The sequence below is a fragment of the Bos mutus genome, chromosome 10 (genome assembly GCF_027580195.1).
Source record: "Bos mutus isolate GX-2022 chromosome 10, NWIPB_WYAK_1.1, whole genome shotgun sequence".
In the NCBI taxonomy this organism is placed as follows: domain Eukaryota; kingdom Metazoa; phylum Chordata; class Mammalia; order Artiodactyla; family Bovidae; genus Bos; species Bos mutus.
In genome coordinates this window covers 54742009-54768865 of record NC_091626.1, presented here as the reverse complement: position 1 = coordinate 54768865, position 26857 = coordinate 54742009, and the positions used below count along the sequence as shown (strand labels likewise).

Here is a 26857-nt window from a genome sequence, read left to right as displayed (position 1 = left end):
GTTTGGTATTCCCATCTTTTTAAGAATTTTTCACAGTTTGTTGTGATCCACACAAAGGCTTTAAGGTAGTCAATGAAGCAGAAATAGGTGTTTTTCTGGAATTCTCCTGGTTTTTCTATGATCCAGTGGATGTTGGCAGTAAGCCACAGTCAGTTCCAGGTCTTGCTTTTGCTAACTGTATAGAGCTTCTGCATCTTCAGCTGCAAAGAATATAATCAGTCTGATTTCAGTACTGACCACCTGATGATGTCCACGTGTAAAGTCGTTGCTTGTGTTGTTGGAAGAGGGTGTTTGCTATGACCAGTGCGTTTTCTTGGCAAAGCTCTGTTAACCTTTCCCCTGCTTCATTTTGTACTGTAAGGCCAAACTTGGCTGTTATTCCAAGTGAAGTGGAATAACACTTCTTCACTTCCTCCTTTTGCATTCCAGTCCCCTATGATGAAAAGAACATCGTTTTTGGGTGTTAGTTCTAGGAGGTCATGTAGGTCTTCACAGAATCGTTCAACTTCATTTTCTTCAGCAAAACTGTGATGTTGAATGGTTTGCCATGAAAATGAACAGAGATCAGTCTGTCATTTTTGAGATTGTACCCAAGTACTGCATTTTGGACTCATTTGTTAATTATAAGGGCTGCTCCACTCCTTCTAAGGGATTCTTGCTCACAGTAGTAAAATAACGGTCGTCTGAATTAAATTCACCCAGTCCTGACCATTTTAGTTCACCAATTCCTAAAATGTTGATGTTCACTCTTGCCATCTCCTGTTTGACTACATCCAATTTTCCTTGATTCATGAACCTAACGCTCTAGGTTCCTATGCAATATTGTTCTTTACAGCATTGGATTTTACTTTCACTACCAGATACAACCACAACTGGGCATAATTTGTGCCACTTTGGCTCAGCCTCTTCATTCCTTCTGGAGCTGTTTCTTTGCTCTTCCCCAGTGGTATATTGAACAGCTACTGACCTGGGGGGGCTCATCTTTCAGTGTCTTGTCTTTTTATCTTTTCGTACTGGTCATGAGGTTCTCAAGGCAACAGTACTGAAGTGATTTGCCATTCCCTTCTCCAGTGGACCGCATTTTGTCAGGCCCTGTCTAGCAGGGACATGCCCTTCAGCCATTCAGTGTAGCTGGGTGACATGAACTATAACAAAAGTCAGGTAGGAAGTACATACATGGAGTTAAAGTGTCAATAATCTTTTATTATTTAGTAAAAAATAATGAAGAAATTTTTTAGACTTCAAACAAACATCTCTAATAAAAGTTGGAAAAGAACACATAATTAAATTAATGGAGGGAAAATGTTAAAAAGCAGTTGATGAAGCTGTGCAGGCAGGAGATAACCTAGCACACTTCAGACTGATATCTTTAGGAAGTCCTGCTTTTGCAAGTTTGGTCCTTGGCTGATATCTGGAAATTTGGATTTCAGGGTTTCTACCACTCTCTGATAAGAGTGCCTAAATTGTTTGAAGAAACAGTACAGTTTATGCTGAACTCTGTTTCTTCTGGTAGTCGGTAATTTGGTATTTAGTTGGCAGAGGATATGTGTATGATCAGCCCCTAATAAAAACTGTGGGCCCTGAGTCTCTAGTGCAATTTCCTGGAGACAGTTTTCACATACTGTTAAAACTCATTGCTCGGGAAATTAAGTGTGTCTAGTTAGCCTTACTCCACTGGGAGAGAGGACTTTTGGAAACTTGCAGCTTATTTCCTCCGGACTTTGCCCACATGCTTTTCCTCCATTCTGATTCTGCTCTGTATTTCACTATGATTTATCACAGTGAAATAATAAATATAAATCATATCCATAGACTTAATAGAAATTATATCCAAATAATAAGTATAAAATCATATCAAGGAGTTTAACTATATGCTGAGTCCTGTGAATCCTCCAAGTGAGGGATCAGACCCAGGGGTGCGGTGTGGTCTTGGGGACTCCGAACATAGAGACAAGAAGAAGAGAGAACACAAAACAGGTAGGACAAATAGAAAATACTAAGACTGTAAATTTAAACCTGGCTATATTTGTAGTTTTAATAAACATATTTGAACCATTTATGAACAAAGACCATGTGTTATGTCAGAACAGATCAACAGATTTTCAACACATTTAATTCATAGGTATGTACTCTGACCACAGTGGAGTTAAACTAGATATACAATAACTACCACCCCCCCAAAAAAAGAAAGAAACTAGACAATCTTTGTATGTTTAGATATTTTGAAATATGCTTTTAAATAACCTCAGACGAAAGAAGTAATCAAAATTGAAATTAGAAAGTGTTTTTGTTTTTGTTTTTTTTCCTTAGTTTATTAAATTTTTAAAAGAAAATCCATCCTGAACCCTCCTCCCTTCTCCCTCCCCATACCATCCCTCTGGGTCGTCCCAGTGCACCAGTCCCAAGCATCCAGCATCGTGCATTAAACCTGGACTGGCATCTCGTTTCATACAATCATGAAAGTGCCACAGATTAACAGTTGTAAGATTGGAGTGACATCTAGGAAATAGTGTAGAAGCAGCTCCAGGTTCCTGCCCTTTCAGTCAAACTAGCAGAAACTGTCAGAAGCAACTCTGTAAGAACTCTGAACAAGAAAATTTTATAGCAACCAAGTGAATGCTGAAACAAGAAAAAGGCAAAATTAGCAATGGTAGCAAAAGTTTGTAATGTTTTTACTTGTCCTTGCTCCATCCCCTCCCTGCTCTGAGGCAGTCTTGAAGGCAGCAGCCCATACTGCGAGTACTGGTTCTGGAAGAAGAAAAGCAGATATTACAACTTACTGTGTCTGTATATTCTAACCTACCTGGGATCTACCTGAAGGACTGACAGAAGGTGCTCATCTGTGTTTCTCCTAATTCAAAAATCAAACCAGAAAAGTAAATTGTATCTCTGGTTAAGATTTAAGTTCCAGAGTATATAAAGGATTTCTATAATTCAGCAACAGAAGACAACCCAATTTAAAAATGGGCCAAGTACTTTAAGATTTCTCTAGAGAAGATACAGTGGGCAGTAGCACATGAAAAAGTACTCAACATTAGTTATTGTGTCTATGTGCTCAGTTATGTCAGACTCTGTGACTCTATGGACTGTAGCCCGCCAGGCTCCTCTGTCCTTGGAATTCTCCAGGCAAGAATGCTGGAATAGGTTGCCATTTTCTTATCTGGGTATCTTACCGACCCAGGGATCAAACCCACATCTCTTGTGTCTCCTGCATTGTCAGGTGGGTTCTTTACCATTAGCGCCACCTGGGAAGCCCAACATTAGTTATTAGGCAAATGCACATCAGAACCACAAAGAGATACCATCTTAACACCTGTTGAATAACTGCAGTAAGACCAATGGAGAGTAAGTGTTGGTGAAGATGTGGCCAAATTGGAACCTTCAGATACTGTTAGTAAGAATGTTAAATGGTGCACTGTGGAAAACAGTGGTGATTTCTCAAAAAGTTAAACATAGAATTACCATATGATTCAGCAATTCCACAGTTAGGTATACACTCAAGAGAACTAAAAAACAGGGACTCAGATACTTGTATGCCAATATTCTGTGCAGCATTATTCACAGTAGCCAAAAGGTAGAAGCCAGCTAAGTGTCTATCAAACAATGAGTAGATAAATGAATTGTGGTGTATACATTCAATAGAATATTGCTCAGTTATAAAAGGGAATGAAGCTCTCATATATGCTGCAGTATGGTTGAACCTTGAAAAGCATTATCCTGAGTGAAGTAGGTGCAGAATACATCATGCGAAATGCCAGGCTGGATGAAGCCCAAGCTGGAATCAAGATTGCTGGGAGAAATATCGATAACCTCAAATATGCAGATGACACCACCCTTATGGCAGAAAGTGAAGAGGAACTAAAGAGCCTCTTGATGAAAGTAAAAGAGGAGAGTGAAAAATCTGGCTTAAAACTCAACATTCAAAAAACAAAGATCATGGCATCTGGTCCCATCACTTCATGGCAGATAGATGGGGAAACAATAGAAACAGTGACAGACTTTATTTTTTGGGCTTCAAAATCACTGCATATGGTGACTGCAGCCATGAAATTAAAATATGCTTGCTCTTTGGAAGAAAAGCTATGACAGACCTAAACAGCGTATTAAAAAGCAGTGACATCACTTTGCCGACAATGGTCCGTCTAGTCAAAGCTATGGTTTTTCCAGTATTCGTGTATGGATATGAGAGTTGGACCATAAAGGTACAAAAAAAAAAAAGCTGAGCACCGAAGAATTGATGCTTTTGAATTGTGGTGTTGGAGAAGACTCTTGAGAGTCCCTTGGACTGCAAGAAGATCCAACCAGTCTATCCTAAAGGAAATAAGTCCTGAATATTCATTGGAAGGACTGATGCTGAAGCCTAAGCTCCAGTATTGTGGCCATCTGCTGTGAATAACTGACTCATTGAAAAGACCCTGATGCTGGGAAAGATTGAAGGTAGGAGGAGAAGGGGACAACAGAGGATGAGATTGTTGGATGGCATCATTGACTCGATGGACATGAGTTTGAGCAAGCTCCGGGAGTTGGTGATGGACAGGGAAGCCTGGTGTGCTGCAGTCCATGGGGTCGCAAAGAGTCTTGACATGACTGAGTGAACTGAAGTGAAGTAAGCCAGAAACAAAAGGACAAAGACTATATAATTCCACTTACATGAAATATATAGGGACAGATTTATAGAAACAAAAAGTAAACTAGAGGGGAGGGGATGAATGGGGGGTTATTGCTCAAATAGGAAGAGCACTTCTTTTTGGGAGAAAATTTTTGGAAATAGTGTTGATAGTTGCTGAGCATTATGAATGTAATAACACCACTGAATTTTACACTTAAATTGATTAAAATGGCAAATATTTTAAATGTATATTTTAACGCAATAAAAAATTCTAGGATTTAAAAAAAAAACAAATTTATCCCCATAAGTAGCTAAAGCTCTTTCCTTGAGGTTAGCGTATAATCTAAAAAGACTATTAGGAAAGAATACTCCATATGGAATTATTTGAAAACAAAGAGAAAATTCCCATCTGGAGTGATTTAAAACAATGTAGCAGATACAGATAAGAACAGAAATGAGCATTTTAGAATGTAAACATAAAGTAGAATCAACAAAGCCAAAAATTGTGCCTTTAAAAAGGCCAGTAAAATTGGCAGTCTCTGACAGGAATAATAAAGTGTAAAAGAGAATGCACAAATAGCCAGTTCTGGGAATGGATAATGGGATAATGGATAACTTTAGATTGTACAAATGGGAGATCACTGTAGATCATAGGATATTGTGAACAATTTTATGTGAATTTGAAAATTTAAGTAAATAACTTAGTAGCATATTTGCTAAGCTGACTGGCATAGTAAAATTGGAAATTGGCTCTGTAATGCCAGTTTTGTCAAAAAGTAAGTGTGCATACATGCGTGGATCTGTTTTTGGATTTTTCTATCCCATACTTCCTCAACTGGAGTTCCATAAGAGGATTAAGCCTCACAGAAAGTTGAGTGATTGTATTTTTAATTTTCTCAAAGACAGTATATAGTTGATACTATTTCAGATCCAGAGGAACTAAGTTAATCCATTGTATATAATAGATGCCTAAGGGCATTTGGAAGGAAAGTTATGACCAACCTAGATAGCATATTCAAAAGCAGAGACATTACTTTGCCAACAAAGGTTCGTCTTGTATGGATGTGAGAGTTGGACTGTGAAGAAGGCCTGAGCGCTGAAGAATTGATGCTTTTGAACTGTGGTGTTGGAGAAGACTCTTGAGAGTCCCTTGGACGGCAAGGAGATCCAACCAGTCCATTCTGAAGGAGATCAGCCCTGGGATTTCTTTGGAAGGAATGATGCTAAAGCTCAAACTCCAGTACTTTGGCCACCTCATGGGAAGAGTTGACTCATTGGAGAAGACTCTGGGGCTGGGAGGGATTGGGGGCAAGAGAAGGGGACGACAGAGGATAAAATGGCTGAATGGCATCACTGACTCGATGGACATGAGTCTGAGTGAACTCCCGGAGTTGGTGATGGACAGGGAGGCCTGGCGTGCTGCGATTCATGGGGTCGCAAAGAGTCGGACACGACTGAGCGACTGATCTGATCTGATCTGATCTGAAGGGCATTGGAGCTTACTTAACACTTCTGATTGAGAAGAACTGGTCTATTCCATTGATCCATTTGTTCATTCCTGTGTTAAAACCACACTTTCTCAAATATTATGACTTTATAAAAAGTATTCATCCTGAAGAAGTCCCCCAAAAGATTGTTTTAGCCATTCCTACTTTGCATTTCCATATATGTTTTAGAATCACTGCAGAGCATTCAGAAATAAACATTTAAGAAAATGATACTGAATCACTTAGATTCCCATATGGAAGAAAGTGAATTTGATTTCTACCTCACAACACATGTAAAAATCAGTTCCTGAAGGATTATAGTCTAAAAATTAATGGTGAAATAGCAAAGCTTTGAGCAACTAATACAACTAATTCCGTTTGTGCGTTGGGCAGCATGTCTTAAAACATGACACAAAAGTCATTGACAATGAAGAAAAGATTAGTGGATTAGAAAACTTCTCTCCATCTGAAGAAACCACTCTGAGAGTAACTACAGACCTGGAAGGAAATATTTACAATGCAAATAACCAACAAGAAACTTTTATCCTCAATATATAAAGAACTTTTATGCTATAGTAAGAAGTAGACAATAAAAATGAAAAAAATTTAAATACTGAGCAAGAATGTCCAAGAAGTTATATAAATGAGTCAAACTTATAAAAAGATCTCATTTCCATTAGTAATAGAGAAACAAAACCACAATGATAATTACATCACCACAAGAACAGTTAAAATCTATGACAAGACTAAAGCATTACCAAGGATTTGGAATGGTGGGAGTGCTTAGGCAGTGTTTATGAGAATATAAATCTGACAAAGCTTTGAAAAAATGGCGTTATATACTAAATTTGAACAGTCTTACCCTATGACTCAAATTTCACTTCTAGGTATATATCCAATGAATATGTGTTCCCTTGTCTTTTAAATAGTCATTTATTTGAATGTTGGTTGCTTGCAATTTCTGTTTTATTTTATTAATTTTTATTGCAGTATATTTGCTTTACAATGTTGTGTTGGTTTCTGCTGTACAGCAAAGTGATCAGCTGCAGTATACACATATTCCTTCTTTTTTGGATTTCCTTCCCATTTAAGTCACCACAGAACATTGAACAGTTTTCTGTGCTATACAGTTAGTTCTCTAAGTTACCTATTTTATACATAGTGGTGTATATATGGGGGCTTCCCATAAATAGAGTGGGTAGACAATCTGCCTGCAGTGCAGGAGATGTGGGTTTGAACCCTGGGTTGAGAAGATCCCCTGGAGAAGAAAATGGCAACCCGTTCCATTATTGTTGCCTGGAGAATTCCATAGACAAAGGAGCCTGGTGAGCTAGAGTCCTTGGGGTTACAAAAGAGTTGGACAAAACTTAGTGATTAAACAAGAACCACAGCAACCATGTATATATGTCAATCCCAGTCTCCCAGTTCATCTCATCCCTCCTTCCTCCTTCAGTATCTATATGCTTGTTGCTGCATCTTTGTCTTTATTTCTGCTTTGCAAATAAGTTCATCTGTATCATTTTTCCAGATTCCACATATGGTCAATGTTGTATGATATTTGTTTTTCTCTTTCTGACTTCACTCTGTATGACAGTCTCTAGGTCTGTCCATATCTCTGCAAATGGCGCAATTTCATTCCTTTTTATGGCTGAGTAATTTTCCATTGTATAAACCACATCTTTATCCATTTTTCTGTTGATGGACATTTATGTTGCTTCCATGTCTTGGCACTTGTGAATAGTGTTGCAGTGAACATTGGGGTGCATGTATCTTTTTGAATTATGGTTTTCTTTAGATATATGCCCAGAGTGTGACTGCTGGGTCATATGATAGTTCTGTTTTAAGTTTTTTGAAGAACCTGTTCTCTATAGTGGCTATATCAATTTACATTCCTACCAACAGTGTAAAAGGGCTCCATTTTCTTCACACCATCTCCAGCATTTGTTTGTAGATTTTTTGATGATGGCCATTCTGACTGGTGTGAGGTGATACCTCGTTGTAGTTTTGACTTTCTCTTCTCTAGTAATTAGTGATGTTGAGCATCTTTTCATTTGCTTGTTGGCCACCTGTATGTCGTCTTTGGAGAAACATCTATTTAGGTCTTTGGCCTATTTTTTGATTGGATTGCTTTTTTGATATTCAGCTGCATGAGTAGTTTATATATTTTGGAGATTAATTCCTTGTCAGTTTTGCCTCATTTGCAAATATTTTCTCCCATTCTGAGGGTTGTCTTTTTATCTTATTTATGGCTTCCTTTGCTGTGGAAAAGCTTTTAAGTTTAATTGCAGTGCTCAGTTGTGTCCAACTCTTTGTGACCCCATTGACTTTAGCCTGCCAGGCTCCTCTTTCCATGGAATTTTCCAGGCAAGAATACTGGAGTGAGTTACTATTTCCTACTCCAGGAGATCTTCCTGACCCAAGAAGAATGATGCAGCCTTCTGCATCATTAGGCAGGTTCTTTACCACTAGCACCAGCTGGGAAGCCCTTTAATTAGGTCCCATTTATTTTTGTTTTTATTTTCACTGCTCTAGGAAGCGGGTCAAAAAAAATCTTGCTGTGATTTATGTCAAAGGGTGTTCTGCCTATGTTTTCCTTTAAGAGGTTTATAGTGTCTGTCCTTACATTTAAAGCTTTGATCCATTTTGAATTTATTTTTGTGTATGGTATTAGTGAGTGTTCTAATTTCATTCTTTTACATGTAGCTGTTTCATTTGCCCAACACCACTTACTGAAGAGACAGTTTTTTTTCTGTATTGTGTATCCTTGCCTCCTTTGTCATAGATTAGTTGCCCATAGATGTGAGGGTTTATATCTGGGCTTTCTATCCTATTCCCTGGATTTGTATTTCTGTTTTTGTACCAGTACCATACTGTTTTGATTACTGTAGCTGTGTAGTATAGTCTGAAGTCAAGGAGCCTGATTCCGAAGTCAGGGAGCCTGATTCCTCCAGCTCTGTTTTTCTTTCTCAGGATTACTTTGGCTCTTTGGGGTCTTTTTGTTTCCATACAAATTGTAAAACTTTTGTTCTAAATCTGTGAAAAATGCCATTGGTAATTTGATAGGAGTTGCACTGAATCTTAGATTGCTTTGGGTATTATAGTCATTTTCACAATATTGATTCTTCCAATCCAAGAACATGGTATATTTCTCCATCTGTTTGTGTCATCTTTGGTTTCTTTTATCAGTATTTTATAGTTTTCTGAATACAGGACTTTTGCCTCCTTGGTTGTTTTCAATTTAATGCACATTTTTTTTTTTTTTTTTGTAGAGACAGTATTATAAATTGATGGGTTTATGTGTATATTGGTGCATAATCATTATTGTCCAACTCTAACAAGAATTTTTGTAAATGTATCTCAACCCCTTAGTGTGGAACAGAATATATAAGGCTAACCTGGAAACTTATCCCTCGTTTATAACACTATTTTTATGAAAGACAATAATCTTGTGTCATATACATTTGCATCTATAGTAGTAAGGGCAAGAAGGATCCACACCATAATACCAGGAGTATTGCTCTTCCCTTACCCTTTATGACTGTTTCTTTGTAGGTACCGAGTACCTGTAAGTTGAGTTTATAGGTAGGTGAGTGCCTCTTTGTTCCAGTAAGAATTAACCTGTACATCTTGATGACACCTCACAGTCCTTCCAACTCAGAATTCTCATATTCTGTCATATTCAGAATTATGACTGGCATATTAAAATAAAAAATTTTATGTGGCATATTATAGTATTTCAGAGAGTATCTGAAGTCAGTCCCCATTTTTTAATAGATAAATAAGCAAGCTCAGAGAAGTGAAGTAAACTTGCCCATGTTACTCCCTCTTCATCATCATCAAAAAATAGTTGCCATATGTAGAGTTTTTAGTGTTATACACATTTACTCATTTAATTGCCAAAGCTACACCTTTTATAGATGGCAAAACCAAGGTACAAAATATAAGAAGTAACATGTATAGGTTTAAACCTCTCTGCTGTAATTATCTTTTAGCCTAATAGTATTGGTAACTGCACAGAAATTTTAACCTATATTGATATAGCACCTTATCTGAGCCAGGCACTAGTGAAAAGATTTTTAGTGATGATTATTGACAATAAAAAGGTTGTTTTGTCTAGAAAAATTAATTATAATGTCTCATTTCACATGCATTCTGATTTTCTTGGAATGACTGGAGAAAGGGGTATTTTTTCCAAAATATCTAAAAAATAATGTAAATATCTTTTATACATTTAGAAAAAAATTCTTTTAAATTGTGGATATTATTTTTACAATAGTAGAGATGTATGGTCCTCAAATTTAAATTTCTGTCTTTTTTAAACAGTGCTGAGCTCAGAGAATTGGAGAAGAAATTAAAAGCAGCTTACATGAATAAAGAAAGAGCAGCTCAAATTGCTGAAAAGGATGCCATTAAATATGAGCAAATGGTAATCATGTTTCTGGTCATAATGTTTTCCATATTTTTAGCTTCATTTAGAAAAGCAAAAATATAGCAATTTTTAGAAAATTGTTGCATTCTATAAAGAATTTACACTGTTTTATTTCTCAAGTAATTTTATAGTTTTTAGATTGTTATGGTATAGCAAATTATGGATATTGAGCTCTGTAATTTAATATTAGAACCTTTCAGAGACACACAGAATTAGGTTGCTGGTTAAAATGAACATCTGTATTTGGTAACTCCCAGCATTCTTGATGGTGTCTAACTGATTATTCTTTGTTAAACCAATACAGGTTGTTAGTATGATCAGTTCAGTTCAGTTCAGTCACTCAGTCGTGTCTGACTCTTTGCGACCCCATGAATCGCAGCACGCCAGGCCTCCTTGTCCATCACAAACTCCCGGAGTTCACTCAGACTCATGTCCATTGAGTCAGTGATACCATCCAGCCATCTCATCCTGTGTCATCCCCTTCTCCTCCTGTCCCCAATCCCTCCCAGCATCAGAGTCTTTTCCAATGAGTCAACTCTTCTCATGAGGTGGCCAAAGTACTGGAGTTTCAGCTTTAGCATCATTCCTTCCAAAAATCCCAGGGCTGATCTCCTTCAGAATGGACTGGTTGGATTTCATTGCAGTCCAAGGGATTCTCAAGAGTCTTCTCTAACACCAGAGTTCAAAAGCATCAATTCTTTGGTGCTCAGCCTTCTTCACAGTCCAACTCTCACATCCATACATGACCACAGGAAAAACCATAGATTTACTAGACGAACCTTTGTTGGCAAAGTAATGTCTCTGCTTTTGAATATGCTATCTAGGTTGGTCATAACTTTCCTTCCAAGGAGTAAGCGTCTTTTTAATTTCATGGCTGCAGTCACCATCTGCAGTGATTTTGGAGCCCAAAAAATAAAGTCTGACACTGTTTCCATCGTTTCCCCATCTATTTCCCATGAAGTGATGGGACCAGATGCCATGATCTTCGTTTTCTGAATGTTGAGCTTTAGGCCAACTTTTTCACTCTCCACTTTCACTTTCATCAAGAGGCTTTTGAGTTCCTCTTCACTTTCTGCCATAAGGGTGGTGTCATCTGCATATCTGAGGTTATTGATATTTCTCCCGGCAGTCTTGATTCCAGCTTGTGTTTCTTCCAGTCCAGTGTTTCTCATGATGTACTCTGCATAGAAGTTAAATAAGCAGGGTGACAATATACAGCCTTGATGTACACCTTTTCCTATTTAGAACCAGTCTGTTGTTCCATGTCCAGTTCTAACTGTTGCTTCCTGACCTGCATACAAATTTCTCAAGAGGCAGGACAGGTGGTCTGGGATTCCCATCTCTTTCAGAATGTTCCACAGTTTATTGTGATCCACACAGTCAAAGGCTTTGGCATAGTCAATAAAGCAGAAATAGATGCTTTTCTGGAACTCTCTTGCTTTTTCCACGATCCAGCAGATGTTGGCAATTTGATCTCTGGTCCTTTGCCTTTTCTAAAACCAGCTTGAACATCAGGAAGTTCACAGTTCACATATTGTTGAAGCCTGGCTTGGAGAATTTTGAGCATTACTTTACTAGTGTGTGAGATGAGTGCAATTGTGCGGTAGTTTGAGCATTCTTTGGCATTGCCTTTCTTTAGGATTAGAATGAAAACTGACCTTTTCCAGTCCTGTGGCCACTGCTGAGTTTTCCAGATTTGCTGGCATATTGAGTGCAGCACTTTCACAGCATCATCTTCCAGGATTTGAAATAGCTCAACTGGAATTCCATCACCTCCACTAGCTTTGTTCGTAGTGATGCTTTCTAAGGCCCACTTGACTTCACATTCCAGGATGTCTGGCTCTAGGTGAGTGATCACACCATCATGATTATCTGGGTCGTGAAGGTCTTTTTTGTACAGTTCTTCTGTGTATTCTTGCCACCTCTTCTTAATATCTTCTGCTTCTATTAGGTCCATACCATTTCTGTCCATTATCGAGCCCATCTTTGCATGAAATGTTCCCTTGGTATCTCTAATTTTCTTGAAGAGATCTCTAGTCTTTCCCATTCTGTTGTTTTCCTCTATTTCTTTGCATTGATCGCTGAGGAAGGAATTCTTATCTCTTCTTGCTATTCTTTGGAACTCTGCATTCAGATGCTTATATCTTTCCTTTTCTCCTTTGCTTTCGCTTCTCTTCTTTTCACAGCTATTTGTAAGGCCTCCTCCAGACAGCCATTTTGCTTTTTTGCATTTCTTTTTCTTGGGGATGGTCTTGATCCCTGTCTCCTGTACAGTGTCATGAACCTCTGTCCATAGTTCATCAGGCACTGTGTCTATCAGATCTAGGCCTTTAAATCTATTTCTCACTTCCACTGTATAATCGTTAGGGATTTGATTTAGGTCATACCTGAATGGTCTAGTGGTTTTCCCTACTTTCTTCAATTTAAGTCTGAATTTGGCAATAAGGATTTCATGATCTGGGCCACATCAGCTCCTAGTCTTGTTTTTGTTGACTGTATAGAGCTTCTCCATCTTTGGCTGCAAAGAATATAATCAATCTGATTTCGGTGTTGACCATCTGGTGATGTCCAAGTGTAGAGTCTTCTCTTGTGTTGTTGGAAGAGAGTGTTTGCTACGACCAGTGCATTTTTCTTGGCAAAACTCTATTAGTCTTTGCTCTGCTTCATTCCGTATTCCAAGGCCAAATTTGCCTGTTACTCCAGGTGTTTCTTGACTTCCTACTTTTGTATTCCAGTCCCCTATAATGAAAAGGACATCTTTTTTGGGTGTTAGTTCTAAAAGGTCTTGTAGGTCTTCATAGAACCGTTCAACTTCAGCTTCTTGAGCATTATTGGTTGGGGCATAGACTTGGATTACTGTGATATTGAACGGTTTGCTGCCGGGGTCCAGCTCCTGCTGATCCAGGGTATTCGAAGGAGAGATGGCATCGGCGACCTATTTATTTAAATATTCATCAAAGATATAAAGAGTAATAGAATGAGGATAGCTCAGTGAGGAAATTCAGTGGAGAAAAGAGGCTGAATAATTCAGCCAGAAGGTGAGAGAAAGAACGACATGGGGAGACCAAGTTTCGGTGAACAAGGCCCGCACTTTATTTTTCAAAGTAGTTTTTATACCTTAAGTTATGCATAGAGGATAATGGGGGAAGGGGTAGAGTCATGCAGTAAGCCAGGCTTTCTTCCTGCAAACTTATCATATGCAAAAGTTTAGGTGATTTGCATCATCTGCTGGCCCGGAGGCCTGTTAACATTTTAAGACCCTTTCTTCAGAAAACTTATTTTTCTCTAAAGGTGATTAGGCAGACGCCACCCTCCAAAAGCATTGGATAGAGTTGCATTCCTATAGGGCAAAGGTAAGGTGGGCTCAGTCAAGAAAAGAATTAACTCAAGGGTCCAAGGTTACAAACATTGAGGCTACTACTTACATTTCTATACACCCATTATATCAATCAATACACTGCCAAGGACACAGTAGGTAAGGGGTATGGAGACTAAGCAGCAAACATTGGCCCAATAAGTGAAAAATCCTTCACCAATACAATTTCTAATCAGTCTTTTAACTACTCAAAGGAATCTGTGTTTAGACAGTTTAGAACATCTCCTGCCTCTCACAGTTGGGAGGCTCTGAACAATCACATGTGGCCAGAAAAACCTATTCAGGCAGGCTAGAGGATATCCAAAGGAATTTGTAGGTTGAAACACTGTCACACCCAGGAATTATTAACTGGAGCTGTAAGTTAACTCTTTTTTCAGAGAGAGGTAGTGGGGGACAGCCCTCGTAAAGTCAGAGGTGTAGGTGAAAGCACAAAGCAGAAAGTAGGCAGACTCTGGTTTGGGGGTAGATGCTCAAGAATTTCCAGGGGGACTCCTGAGGCTTGATCCCGCCTTTGCGTATGCCGAGCCTCCTTCCTCATGACCTTTGCCACGGGCGGAGTTCCTCACGCTGGCTCCCGGCAGTGATAGAATTCCAGTTGAGCTATTCCAGATCCTAAAAGATGATGCTGTGGAAAGTGCTGCACTCAATATGCAATATGCACTCAATATGCAATATGCCGGCTCCCGGCAGTTTGCCTTGGAGACGAACAGAGATCATTCTGTCGTTTTTGAGGTTGCATCCAAGTACTGCATTTCAGACTCTTTTGTTGACCATGATGGCTACTCCATTTCTTCTGAGGGATTTGTACTCGCAGTAGTAGATAGAATGGTTATCTGATTTAAATTCACCCATTCCAGTCCATTTGAGTTTGCTAATTCCTAGAATGTCAGCATTCACGCTTGCCATCTCTTGTTTGACCACTTCCAATTTGCTTTGATTCATGGACCTGACATTCCAGGTTCCTATGCAATATTGCTCTTTACAGCATTGGACCTTGCTTCTATCACCAGTCATATCCACAGCTGGGTATTCCTTTTGCTTTGGCTCCATCCCTTCATTCTTTCTGGAGTTATTTCTCCACTGATCTCCAGTAGCATATTGGGCACCTACTGACCTAGGGAGTTCCTCTTTCAGTATCCTACCATTTTGCCTTTTCATACTGTTCATGGGGTTCTCAAGGCAAGAATACTGAAGTGGTTTGCCATTCCCTTCTCCAGTGGACCACATTCTGTCAGATCTCTCCACCATGACCCGCCCTTCTTGGGTTGCCCCACAGGCATGGCTTAGTTTCATTGAGTTAGACAAGGCTGTGGTCCTAGTGTGATTAGATTGACTAGTTTTCTGTGAGTATGGTTTCAGTGTGTCTGCCTCTGATGATCAGTGTATTTTAGAATGCTGTTAAATTTTTTATTTTTTAAATGTTCAAAAAATCAACTATAAACAGTGCTGCAATGAACATTGGGGTACATGTGTCTCCTTCAATTCTGGTTTCCTCTGTGTATGCCCAGCAGTGGGATTGCTGGGTCATAAGGCAGTTCTATTTCCAGTTTTTTAAGGAATCTCCACACTGTTCTCCATAGTGGCTGTACTAGTTTGCATTCCCACCAACAGCATAAGAGGGTTCCCTTTTCTCCACACCCTCTCCAGCATTTATTGCTTGTAGACATTTGGATCGCAGCCCTTCTGACTGGCGTGAAATGATACCTCATAGTGGTTTTGATTTGCATTTCTCTGATAATGAGTGATGTTGAGCATCTTTTCATGTGTTTGTTAGCCATCTGTATGTCTTCTTTGGAGAAATGTCTGTTTAGTTCTTTGGCCCATTTTTTGATTGGGTCATTTATTTTTCTGGAATTGAGCTATAGGAGTTGCTTGTATATTTTTGAGATTAGTTGTTTGTCAGTTGTTTCATTTGCTATTATTTTCTCCCATTCTGAATGCTGTCTTTTCACCTTGCTTATAGGTTCCTTGTTGTGCAGAAGCTTTTAAGTTTAATTAGGTCCCATTTGTTTATTTTTGCTTTTATTTCCAATATTCTGGGAGGTGGGTCATAGAGGATCCTGCTGTGATGTATGTCGGAGAGTGTTTTGCCTATGTTCTCCTTTAGGAGTTTTATAGTTTCTGGTCTTAGGTTTAGATCTTTAATCCATTTATGAGTTTATTTTTGTGTATGGTGTTAGAAAGTGTTCTAGTTTCATTCTTTTACAAGTGGTTGACCAGTTTTCCCAGCACTACTTGTTAAAGAGATTGTCTTTACTCCATTGTATATTCTTGCCTCCTTTGTCAAGGATAAGGTGTCCATATGTGCGTGGCTTTATCTCTGGGCTTTCTATTTTGTTCCATTGATCTATATTTCTGTCTTTGTGCCAGTACCATACTGTCTTGATGACTGTGGCTTTGTAGTAGAGCCTGAGGTCAGGCAGGTTGATTCCTCCAGTTCCATTCTTCTTTCTCAAGATTGCATTGGCTATTCGATGTTTTTTTGTATTTCCATACAAATTGTGAGATTATTTGTTCTAGCTCTGTGAAGAATACCGTTCGTAGCTTGATAGGGATTGCATTGAATCTATAGATTGCTTTGGGTAGTATACTCATTTTCACTATATTGATTCTTCTGATCCACAAACATGGTATATTTCTCCATCTATTAGTGTCCTCTTTGATTTCTTTCACCAGTGTTTTATAGTTTTCTATATATAGGTAGATATATTTCTAAGTATTTTATTCTTTTCATTTCAATCGTTCATCGCAGCATTGTTTACAATAGCCAGGACGTGGAAGCAACCTAGATGTCCATCAACAGATGAATGGATAAGAAAGCTGTGGTACATATACACAATGGAGTATTACTCAGCCATTAAAAAGAATACATTTGAATCAGTTCTAATAAAGTGGATGAAACTGGAGCCTATTATACAGAGTGAAGTAAGCCAGAGAGAAAAACATGAATGCAGTATACTAACGCATATATATGGAATTTAGAAAGATGGTAACGATAACCCTGTATGCGAGACAGCAAAAGAGACACAGATGTATAGAACAGTCTTTAGGATTCTGTGGGAGAGGGAGAGGGTGGGATGATTTGGGAGAATGGCATTGAAACATGTATAATATCATATATGAAATGAATCGCCAGTCCAGGTTCAATGCATGATACTGGATGCTTGAGGCTGTTGCACTGAGACAATGCAGAGGGGGATGGTACAGGGAGGGAGGAGGGAGGGGGGTTCGGGATGAGGAATATGTGTACACCTGTGGCAGATTCATGTTGATGTATGGCAAAACCAATACAATATTGTAAAGTAATTAACCTCCAATTAAAATAAATAAATTTATATTTAAAAAAATCAACTATAACTTTAGGTGGGTAACTTTTCTGTTTTGTAAACAGAAATCTTTTCTTTTCATGATTTCCTCTAATTTTATCCTCTTTCCTTACTCCTGACCTACTACCCATAATTATTGGTAGTAGTTACTCTTGGGCAAAGGAGTTTCAAACACACTCAGCAGTAGTATTACACAGTTTAAAATAGGGTTTATTAACCCTTACAAGCTGGATGTACATCATCACTTGAATTTTTGTTGTCACTCAGAAAGGCTAGACATAGATGAAGAAGTCTGATGGCAGTATTACATAGTCTTTTAAGTTCCCTCACCCTCATTTCTCTATTATTTTGTAGCGCATTTTAATAGCAGAGTTCCCTCTCTCCTAGATCCCTTTCAGAGATGTTTTACAGCTATTAAAAAGAAGGGCTTCCCTGGTGGCTCAGCAGGTAAAGAATGTGCCTGCTAATGCAGTTGGCACAGGTTCAATCCCTGGATTGGGAAGATCCCCTGGAGTAGGAAATGGCAACCCACTCCAGTATTCTTACCTGGAAAATCCCATGGACAGAGGAGCCCAGCAGGCTATAGTCCATGGGGTCGCAAAGAAATCAGACATATCTGAGCACAGACACACACAGAGAGAGAGGTAAAGGCAAATATTCTGGCTTTTAAAATTGGCCAGAATATATTCTATATTAAGAGGAAAAAAAGCAAGTTGTGAAAAAACATGTCGGAAAATAATAAATTTTATTGACCATTTTATAGACCATTTTTATTTTTGAAAACCTGTGCAAATAGGTATGTGTATACAACATCTGTGGATACCTGTATACACACATACATATGTGTTGTGTATATCAACAAACACATACAGTTAGATGGGTGATATCAAAACACTTAACCAGTGCAGTGTTATATAAGCCTCAGATAAGAACAGTTTCTGGCTGTTGTGACACAAGTGTGCATGTATGTTAGTACAGAAAAAATCTATAGGGTTGTACAGCATGCTGTTAACAATGATAGCCTTTGGTGTGGCAGATGGTAAGAGAGGCTAAGGAAATGTCACTCTAAACGCCATATTCTACCCTTTCAAAAATAAAGTAGAACATGATGTACAGTTTGAACAGTAGATAGCAGTTTTAATTATTTTGATAATTGAAGTTATTCAAGGCAATTGTAGATATTTACTCTGGCTATTGAAATACTTGTTATTTTCTAAATAAAGTTGAGCCACAAAAATTAAATCAAATACTCTTAGACTTGACTAGGTGTCAGGATATTTAGGTGCTAGTTTTGGCTATGTCTCTTAGCCTTAGTTTTCTTATTTGTGAAATAAGATTATTGTATTTCTGTAAGTGTGTGTACATTTGTACAAACATGTTTTGTCATGTCATATTTTTCCTGTAGAGCCTAGTACAATATGTGTTAAGAAAGCAGAGGAAAGAAAGAATTTGAGTCAAGTAACATTTACAGTGTATATGTTAAAGGCATCAATTAGATCAGGAATGGCATTTACATCAGTTCAGATACTCAGTTGTATCTGACTCTGCAACCCCATGAAGCTCAGCACACCAGCCCTCCCTGTCCATCACCAACTCCTGGAGCTCACTCAAACTCATGTCCACTGAGTCAGTGATGCCATCCAACCATCTCATCCTCTGTCGTCCCCTTCTCCTCCTGCCCTCAATCTTTCCCAGCATCAGGGTCTTTTCGAATGAGTCAGTTCTTCACATCAGGTGGCTAAAGTATTGGAGCTTCAGCTTCAGCATCAGTCCTTCCAATGAATATTCAGGACTGATTTCCCTTAGGATGGACTGGTTGGCTCTCCTTGCAGTCCAAAAGACTCTCAAGAGTCTTCTCCAACACCACAGTTCAAAAGCATCAATTCTTTGGCATTCAGCTTTCTTTATAGTCCAACTCTCACATCTATATACTACTGCTAGAAAAACCATAGCCTTGACTAGAGGGACCTTTTTTGAACAAGTAATGTCTCTGCTTTTTAACATGCTGTCTAGGTTGGTTATAACTTTCCTTCCAAGGAGTTCAGTTCAGTCGCTCAGTCATATCCAACTCTTTGTAACCCCATGAACTGCAGCACACCAGGCCTCCCTGTCCATCACCAACTGCCAGAGTCCACCCAAACCAGTGTCCATCGAGTCGATGATGCCATCCAACCATCTCATCCTCTGTCTCCCCTTCTTCTCCTGCCCTCAATCTTTCCCAGCATCAGGGTGTTTTCAAATGAGTCAGCTCTTCGCATCAGGTGGCCAAAGATTTGGAATTTCAGCTTCAACATCAGTCCTTCCAATGAACACCCAGGACTGGTCTCCTTTAGAATGGACTGGTTGGATCTCCTTGCAGTCCAAGGGACTCTCAAGAGTCTTATCCAACACCACAGTTCAAAAGCATCAATTCTTTGGTGCTCAGCTTTCTTTATAGTCCAACTCTCACATCCATACATGACCACTGGAAAAACCATAGCCTTGACTAGACAGACCTTTGTTGGGAAAGTAATGTTTCTTCTTTTTAATATGCTGCCTAAGTTGGTTATAACTTTCCTTCCAAGGAGTAAACACCTTTTAATTTCATGGCTGCAATCACCATCTGCAGTGGTTTCAGAGCACCCAAAAATAAAATCTGACACTGTTTCCACTGTTTCCCCATCTATTTCCCATGAAGTGATGGGACCAGATGCCATGATCTTCGTTTTCTGAATGTTGAGCTTTAAGCCAACTTTTTTACTCTCCTCTTTAACTTTTGAGAGGCTCTTTAGTTCTTCATCACTTTCTGCCATAAGGGTGGTATCATCTGCATATCTGAGGTTTCTGATATTTCTCCTAGCAATCTTGATTCCAGCTTGTGCTTCCTCTAGCCCAGCATTTCTCATGATGTACTCTGCATATAAGTTAAATAAGCAGGGTGACAATATACAGCCTTGATGTACTCCTTTTCCTATTTGGAACCAGTCTGTGTTCTATGTCCAGTCTAACTGTTGCTCCCTGACCTGCATACAGGTTTCTCAAGAGGCAGGTCAGGTGGTCTGGTATTCCCATCTCTTTCACAGTTGTCCACAATTTATTGTGATCCACACAGTCAAAGGCTTTGGCATAGTCAATAATAAAGCAGAAATAGATGGTTTTCTGGAACTGTCTTCCCTTTTCCATGATCCAATGGATGTTGGCAATTTGATCTCTGGTTCCTCTGCCTTTTCTAAAACCAGCTTGAACATCTGGAACTTCACGGTTCATGTATTACTGAAGCCTGGCTTGGAGAATTTTAAGCATTACTTTACTAGCGTGTGAGATGAGTGCAATTGTGCGGTAGTTTGAGCATTCTTTGGCATTGCCTTTCTTTGGGATTGGAATGAACTGACCTTTTCCAGTCCTGTGGTCACTGCTGAGTTTTCCAAATTTGCTGGCATATTGAGTGCAGCACTTTCACAGCGTCATCTTTCAGGATTTGAAATAGCTCAACTGGAATTCCATCACCTCCACTAGCTTTGTTCATAGTGATGCTTCCTAAGGCCCATTTGACTTCACATTCCAGGATGTCTGGCTCTAGGTGAGTGATCACACCATTCTGATTATCTGGGTCGTGAAGATGTTTTCTGTACAGTTCTTCTGTGTATTCTTGCCACCTCTTCTTAATAATTTCTGCTTCTGTTAGGTCCCTACCATTTCTGTCCTTTATTGAGCCCATCTTTGCATGAAATGCTCCCTTGGGGTCTCTAATTTTCTTGAAGAGATCTCTAGTCTCTATTTTCCTCTATTCTTTGCATTGATCGGTGAGGAAGGCTTTCTTATCTATCCTTGCTATTCTTTGGAACTAAGTGTCTTTTAATTAGCATTAACATTAGCCTTTATATTTTATTTTTTTAAACTTTTTATTTTTTATGGTGTGTAGCCAATTAGCAAGTATGATAGTTTCAAGTGAAAATTGAAGGTACTCAGCCATGCATAGACATGTATCCATTCTCTCCCAGACTGCCCTCCCATCCAGGCTGCCACATAACATTGAGGAGAGTTCCTTATGCTATACAGTAAGTCCTTGTTGGTTATCCATTTTAAATATGGTAGTGTAAACATGTCCACCCCAAACTCCCTAACTATTCTTTCTGCTGCTGCAACCATAAGCTCATTCTCTGTGCGTCTTTTTCTGTTTAGTAAGTTCATTTGTAATATTTCTTTTTAGATTTCGTGTATAAGGAATGTCATATGATATTTTTCCTTCTCTGTTCAACTTATTTCACTAAGTATGACACTGTCTAGGTCCATGCATGTTCCTGCAAGTAGCATTATTTCATTCTTTTTAATGGCTGAGTAATATTCCGTTGTATATATGTCCCACATCTTTATCCATTCCTCTGTTGGTGGACATTTAGGTTGCTTCCATGTCTTGGTTATTGTAAGTAGTGCTTCAATGAACATTGGGGTGCATGTATCCTTTTGGATCATGTTTTTCTCCTGAAATGCGCCCAGGAGTGGGATTGCAAGGTCATATGGTAGCTCTATTTTAGTTTTTTAAGGAACCTCCATACTGTTCTCCATAGTGGCAGCACCAATTTACATACCCACCAACAGTGAGGAAAGTTCCCTTCTCTCTACACCCTCTCCAGCATTTATTGTTTGTGGATCTTTTGATGATAGCCACTGTTCACCTTCATATTTTTATCTGTTTCTTATTTTGTGTTTGATACTGCTAACCATTCTAGCATTTGGGATGTGATCATAATGGTAAAGGATAACTTTTTAAGCTGCCCCAGTGTATATACGTTAAACCATTTTGTTAAATGATTTCAAAATGCTCAAAAAAATCAAGGTAACTCATTCAAGATGCAGGATTGTGTCTCATTCAGAAGGAATGGTCTTGAAGAGTGAATTAAAACCTCAGAAAACAGACACAGTATTGTATGTGACCCTTTTTTTAAGTTAAAGTTATTTCAAAGGGCCTTTAATAAATGAGAAAGGGGACATTTCAAAGGCCACTGGCAGCAAAGAAAATTTAGGCTGAGAGAACTTGAGTTGCTCAGAGCTATATTTAATAGCAGACAGGTATAAAAAAGATAGCACCATCCTTACTCCAAATAGCAGCCAGTACCCAGTGGAGCTAAAATTTGTGAAAATTACCTACATCAACTTTTAAATAGATGAGGAAGATGACTGTTGCTTTAGAAACTAACAAAATTATTAATGAAGCACTTCTAATCTTACTTACTGTTTTTCAAGTGTGGAGTTATTCTCCTTATTGCCCTGAGAGCTACTTGAAGAAATAGGAAAGCCTTTAGGGTTTGCTTTTCATTCAAACCCCACTTTTCATTCAAACTCTTATTTCATTCATTTGCTTTTCATTCAAACCCCTCAGGTGACAGTGACTTACCTTTGCTTTTTATCTACACAGATGAAAATATTTTATGAAATAGGCCTTATAGTATTCAGTTCCATGTGCTAAAAGTATTCTGTCATATTTTGCTCAGGTTTGATAATGGAAAGATGAGTTTTGTTTTAATAACAGAAACGTGATGCTGAAATAGCCAGAACTATGATGGAAGAGCACGAGAGGTTAATAAAGGAAGAGAGTGCTGCAGAGGACAAACGAAACCGAGCAAAAGCACAGTACAGTCATGACTTAGAGAAACAACTGGAGGAACAAGAGAAGAAAAAGCAGGAAGCTTATGAGCAGCTGCTGAAAGAGAAACTCATGATTGATGAAATTGTTAGGAAAATCTATGAAGAAGATCAATTGTAAGTTTGCCCCAACTTTCTTACATGCTTAAACATGCTTAAATATTTGTTAGATTTATCTCAGGCTTGTCATGAAGAATAAACCACCTAAGAAGTGCCTGATACACAGTAAGTCCTCAGTAAATGTTATGACCTAAACTGAGACCAAGTCTTATTTATCTTTGTTAGTATAACAATTAATTGATAATTAAGAGATACTTATTAAGTAACAGTGACTAAACCTTTTTTTCCTTAATGCATATCAGGAGAACTTGTTTTCTGTTCAGTTTCCTTGGTAGACAGCAAAAGGAAATGACACTCATGTTTTTTTTACTTTTTTATTATTTTTCTGTTACTATAGAACTGCACTCACTATTACTTTTTAGGGAAAGACAGCAAAGGTTAGAGAAAATGAATACAACTCGAAGGTATATAGAAGAGTTTCAGAAAGAGCAGGCTCTCTGGAGAAAAAAGAAACGGGAGGAGATGGAAGAAGAAAATAGAAAAATAATAGAGTTTGCCAAGTTGCAGCAACAAAGAGAAGAAGATCGAATGGCAAAAGTTCAAGAAAGTGAAGAAAAAAGACTACAGCTTAAAAATATGGTACTAAAATAATTGTTTTAACACTGGAGAAATTCTTAAATATTTGTCATAGAATTTGATTCCTATACATGTTTTTTTTTTTAATAGCTGACTCAGAGGTTGGAAGAAATGCTGCGGCAACGTGAAGATTTAGAACAAGTGCGACAGGAATTATACCAGGAAGAACAAGCTGAAATATATAAGAAGAAACTAGAAGTAAGTTTTGGAAATTGAAGGAATGATTAACATAGTGAAAGTGAAAGCTTTAGTTGCTCAGTCATGTTGACTCTTTGTGACCCCACTGACTGCAGCCCAGCAAGCTCCTCTGTCCATGGAATTCTCCAGGCAAGAATACTAGGGTCACCATTTCCTTCTCCAGGTTAACATAGAGAAGAGTACTATTTTGAGATGAAGCAGTAGAAAGGTAATAGATTTAAACCCAACTATATTGATAGTTACATTACATGTAAGTGTTGTATAAGTGCTACATTTAGAAGAGAGATTTTCAGGCTGGATAAAAGAGCTAGACCCAGACAACATAAAAAAAAACTGCATCAAAAAGCATGATGCAACTATATTGTCTACAAGAGACATAATTTAAATATGAAGACATATATGTTTTAAAAACAAAAGGATGGAGAAAGATATGCAGACAAACACCAATCAAAAGCATGTTAGGGTAGAAATCATGATGATAATAGGCTAAATTCATCTAGAGGATATAATACCCTAGAAGTGTATGAACTTAAATAAAACTTCAACTACAATACCTGTAGCAAAACTGAAAAAACTGAGAGGAGAAAGATAAATCCGTAATTATATTTGAATATTTCAATACTCCTTCTCATTAATATATAAAATAACTAGTCATAAAACCATGGGATATAGCATTGAACAATTTGACCTCAAGTTATGACAATTTGTCAGTTTTCTAATTGGGTGTTTTTTGTTAATTTATTATAGGATTTTGAGAGTCCTTTATGTATTCTAGTTCTTTGTCAGGTGTGTGGTTTACAGATATTTTTTCCTAGTCTACATGTTTTCTTTTCATTCTCTTAATGGGGTTCTTTTCCAAAGCAAATGTTTTCAATTTCTGTGAAGTCTAACTTAGCAATTTCTGTTTATATGGACCATAACTTTAGTATCAGTTCTAGGACGTCTTTACCTAGAACCCAAAGAATTTTCTTTTTTTTTTTTTCCTTAAAAGATTTCCTCTTCAGTTAATTTTTGTTTGTAGGTTATGAGACTTAGGCCAGTTTCTGTTTTGCTTTTCTATGTCCAGTTGGTCTAGTTGCAACTATTTGTTGAAAGGTTTTTTCTTTTCCACGCAGTTGCTTTTGCTACTTTATTTAAAACACATTTTAAACAGAGATGAGCACATTTGTGTGTATATTCCTGGGATCTCTGTTTTGTCTGTTGATTTATGTGCCTATCCCTTCAGGAGGACCACACAGTTTTGATTACTGTATCTATATAAAGTCTTCAAGATCGTTTTAGTTATTCTAATTCCTCAGCCTTTCCATATAAAGTTTAGAGTAATCTTAACTCTATCTACAAATAGTCTTTGGGGAATTTGATAGGAATTAAATTAAATCTGAATATCAATTTGGGGAAGGTTGACATGGTCACTGTATTGAGTCTTATAGTCCAGGAACATGGTATGACTCTTCATTTACAATTTCCCCTTGAACAACACAGGTTTGAGTTGTGTGAGTCCACCTATATTTGGAATATTTTTCAGTAGTAAAATCTACTGTTTACACAGTCCATGGTTGGTTGATTCCACAGATATAGATATAGATCTATGGATATATAGATATCCACAGATATAGAACTGTGGATACAGAGAGCTGACTAAATTTATGTGGTTTAACCCCTGTATCGTTCAAGTCAATTCTGTTTAAGTCATCTTTGAATTTTTTCATCAGTGTTTTATATTCTTCAGCATACAAATCCTGTACATGTTTTGTTAGATTTACATCGAAGTATTTCAGTTTTTTGAATGATTGTAAATGGAATTTAAGTTTTAATTTCATTGTCTACATACTCATTGCTAGTGAATTGACTTTAAAAAAAAATATATTTACCTTGTATCTCATGACCTTGCTGAATTCACTTAGTAGCTGTAGGAGTTTGTAGGAGTTGGTTTGTTTGTTTTTCCATACATAGTCATGTCTTCTGCAAATAGGAACAGTTTCATTTCCTGGTTTCTTATCTATACACTTAAAAAAAAAATTTATTTATTTAGCTTTAGTTGTGGTACATGGGATCTTTACTTGTGGCATGTGGGATCTAGTTCCATGACCAGGGATCAAACCCCAGGCCTCCTGCAGTGAGAAGGCAGAGTCTTAGCTGCTGGACCACCAGGGAAGTCCCATCTCTACACTTTTTATTTACTTTTTTGTTTTATTGTACTGGCTAAAAGTTTTAGCACTGGCTGGCACTATATTGGATGAATGATGAGAGTAGATGTCATCTTTTTATCTCTCAGGGGAGAAGCATTATGTTAACTGTAGTTTTTTGTAGATGCTCTTTTTATAGTTGAGGACATTCTCTTCTATTTCTATTTTTCTGAATATTTTTATCATAAAGAGGTGTTGAATTTTGTCAAATGCTGTTTCTTCTTTAGCTTGGTTGATTGCATTGATTAACTTTGGGAGTTACTGAACCACCTTGCATCACTAGAATAAATCCCACTTGGTCATGGTGTGTATGTCTTTAAATATGTGACTGGATTTTAATTTTCTAATAATGTGTTTCAGGGTTTTTGCATCCATATTCATAAAGAATATTGGTTTTTAGTTTTCATTTTGTATACTGGTGTCAGGGTAAACTGCCTTCATAAAATGAATGGAGAAGTTTCCTTCTATTTTTTATTGTTTAGAATTGATATTAGTTAATTCTTTAAACATTTGGTAGACTTTTCCAGTGAAACTATCTAGGCTAGGAATTTTATTCTTTTAGTGTTTAAAAATATTTATTCAGTGTTTTATTGTGTATTTTAAGTTAATTTTTATTTTATATTGGAGTATAGTTGATTTACAATATTGTGTTACTTTCAGGTATAAAGTGATTCAGTTATGCATATACATACATCCATTCTTTTCCTGATTCTTTTACTACTTAGATTATTACAGAATAATGAGTATATAGTTCCCTGTGCTATATAGTAGGTCCTTGTTATCTATTATATATATATGTGTGTGTGTGTGTGTGTGTGTATACACCTTTCTCCTTTGGTAACCATAAATTTGATTTTGAGGTCTCTTTCTGTTTTGTAAATAAGTTCATTTGTATCATTTTTTTAGATCCCATGTGTAAGAGAGATAT

At 37.7% G+C, this 26857-nt stretch overlaps 1 protein-coding gene across 4 annotated transcripts in view; it reads left to right on the top strand.

Moving 5' to 3' along the window:
• The window catches only part of MNS1 (meiosis specific nuclear structural 1), a 131963-nt gene that overhangs the window by 79390 nt on the left and 25716 nt on the right, over positions 1-26857 (top strand). For all 4 annotated transcript variants that reach the window (XM_070377952.1, XM_070377954.1, XM_070377953.1 and 1 more), the window contains 4 exons: positions 10420-10522; positions 22737-22966; positions 23332-23548; positions 23636-23743. In XM_070377952.1, the coding sequence (XP_070234053.1) occupies positions 10420-10522; positions 22737-22966; positions 23332-23548; positions 23636-23743 (658 nt within the window). The remainder of the gene's footprint in view (positions 1-10419; positions 10523-22736; positions 22967-23331; positions 23549-23635; positions 23744-26857) is intronic.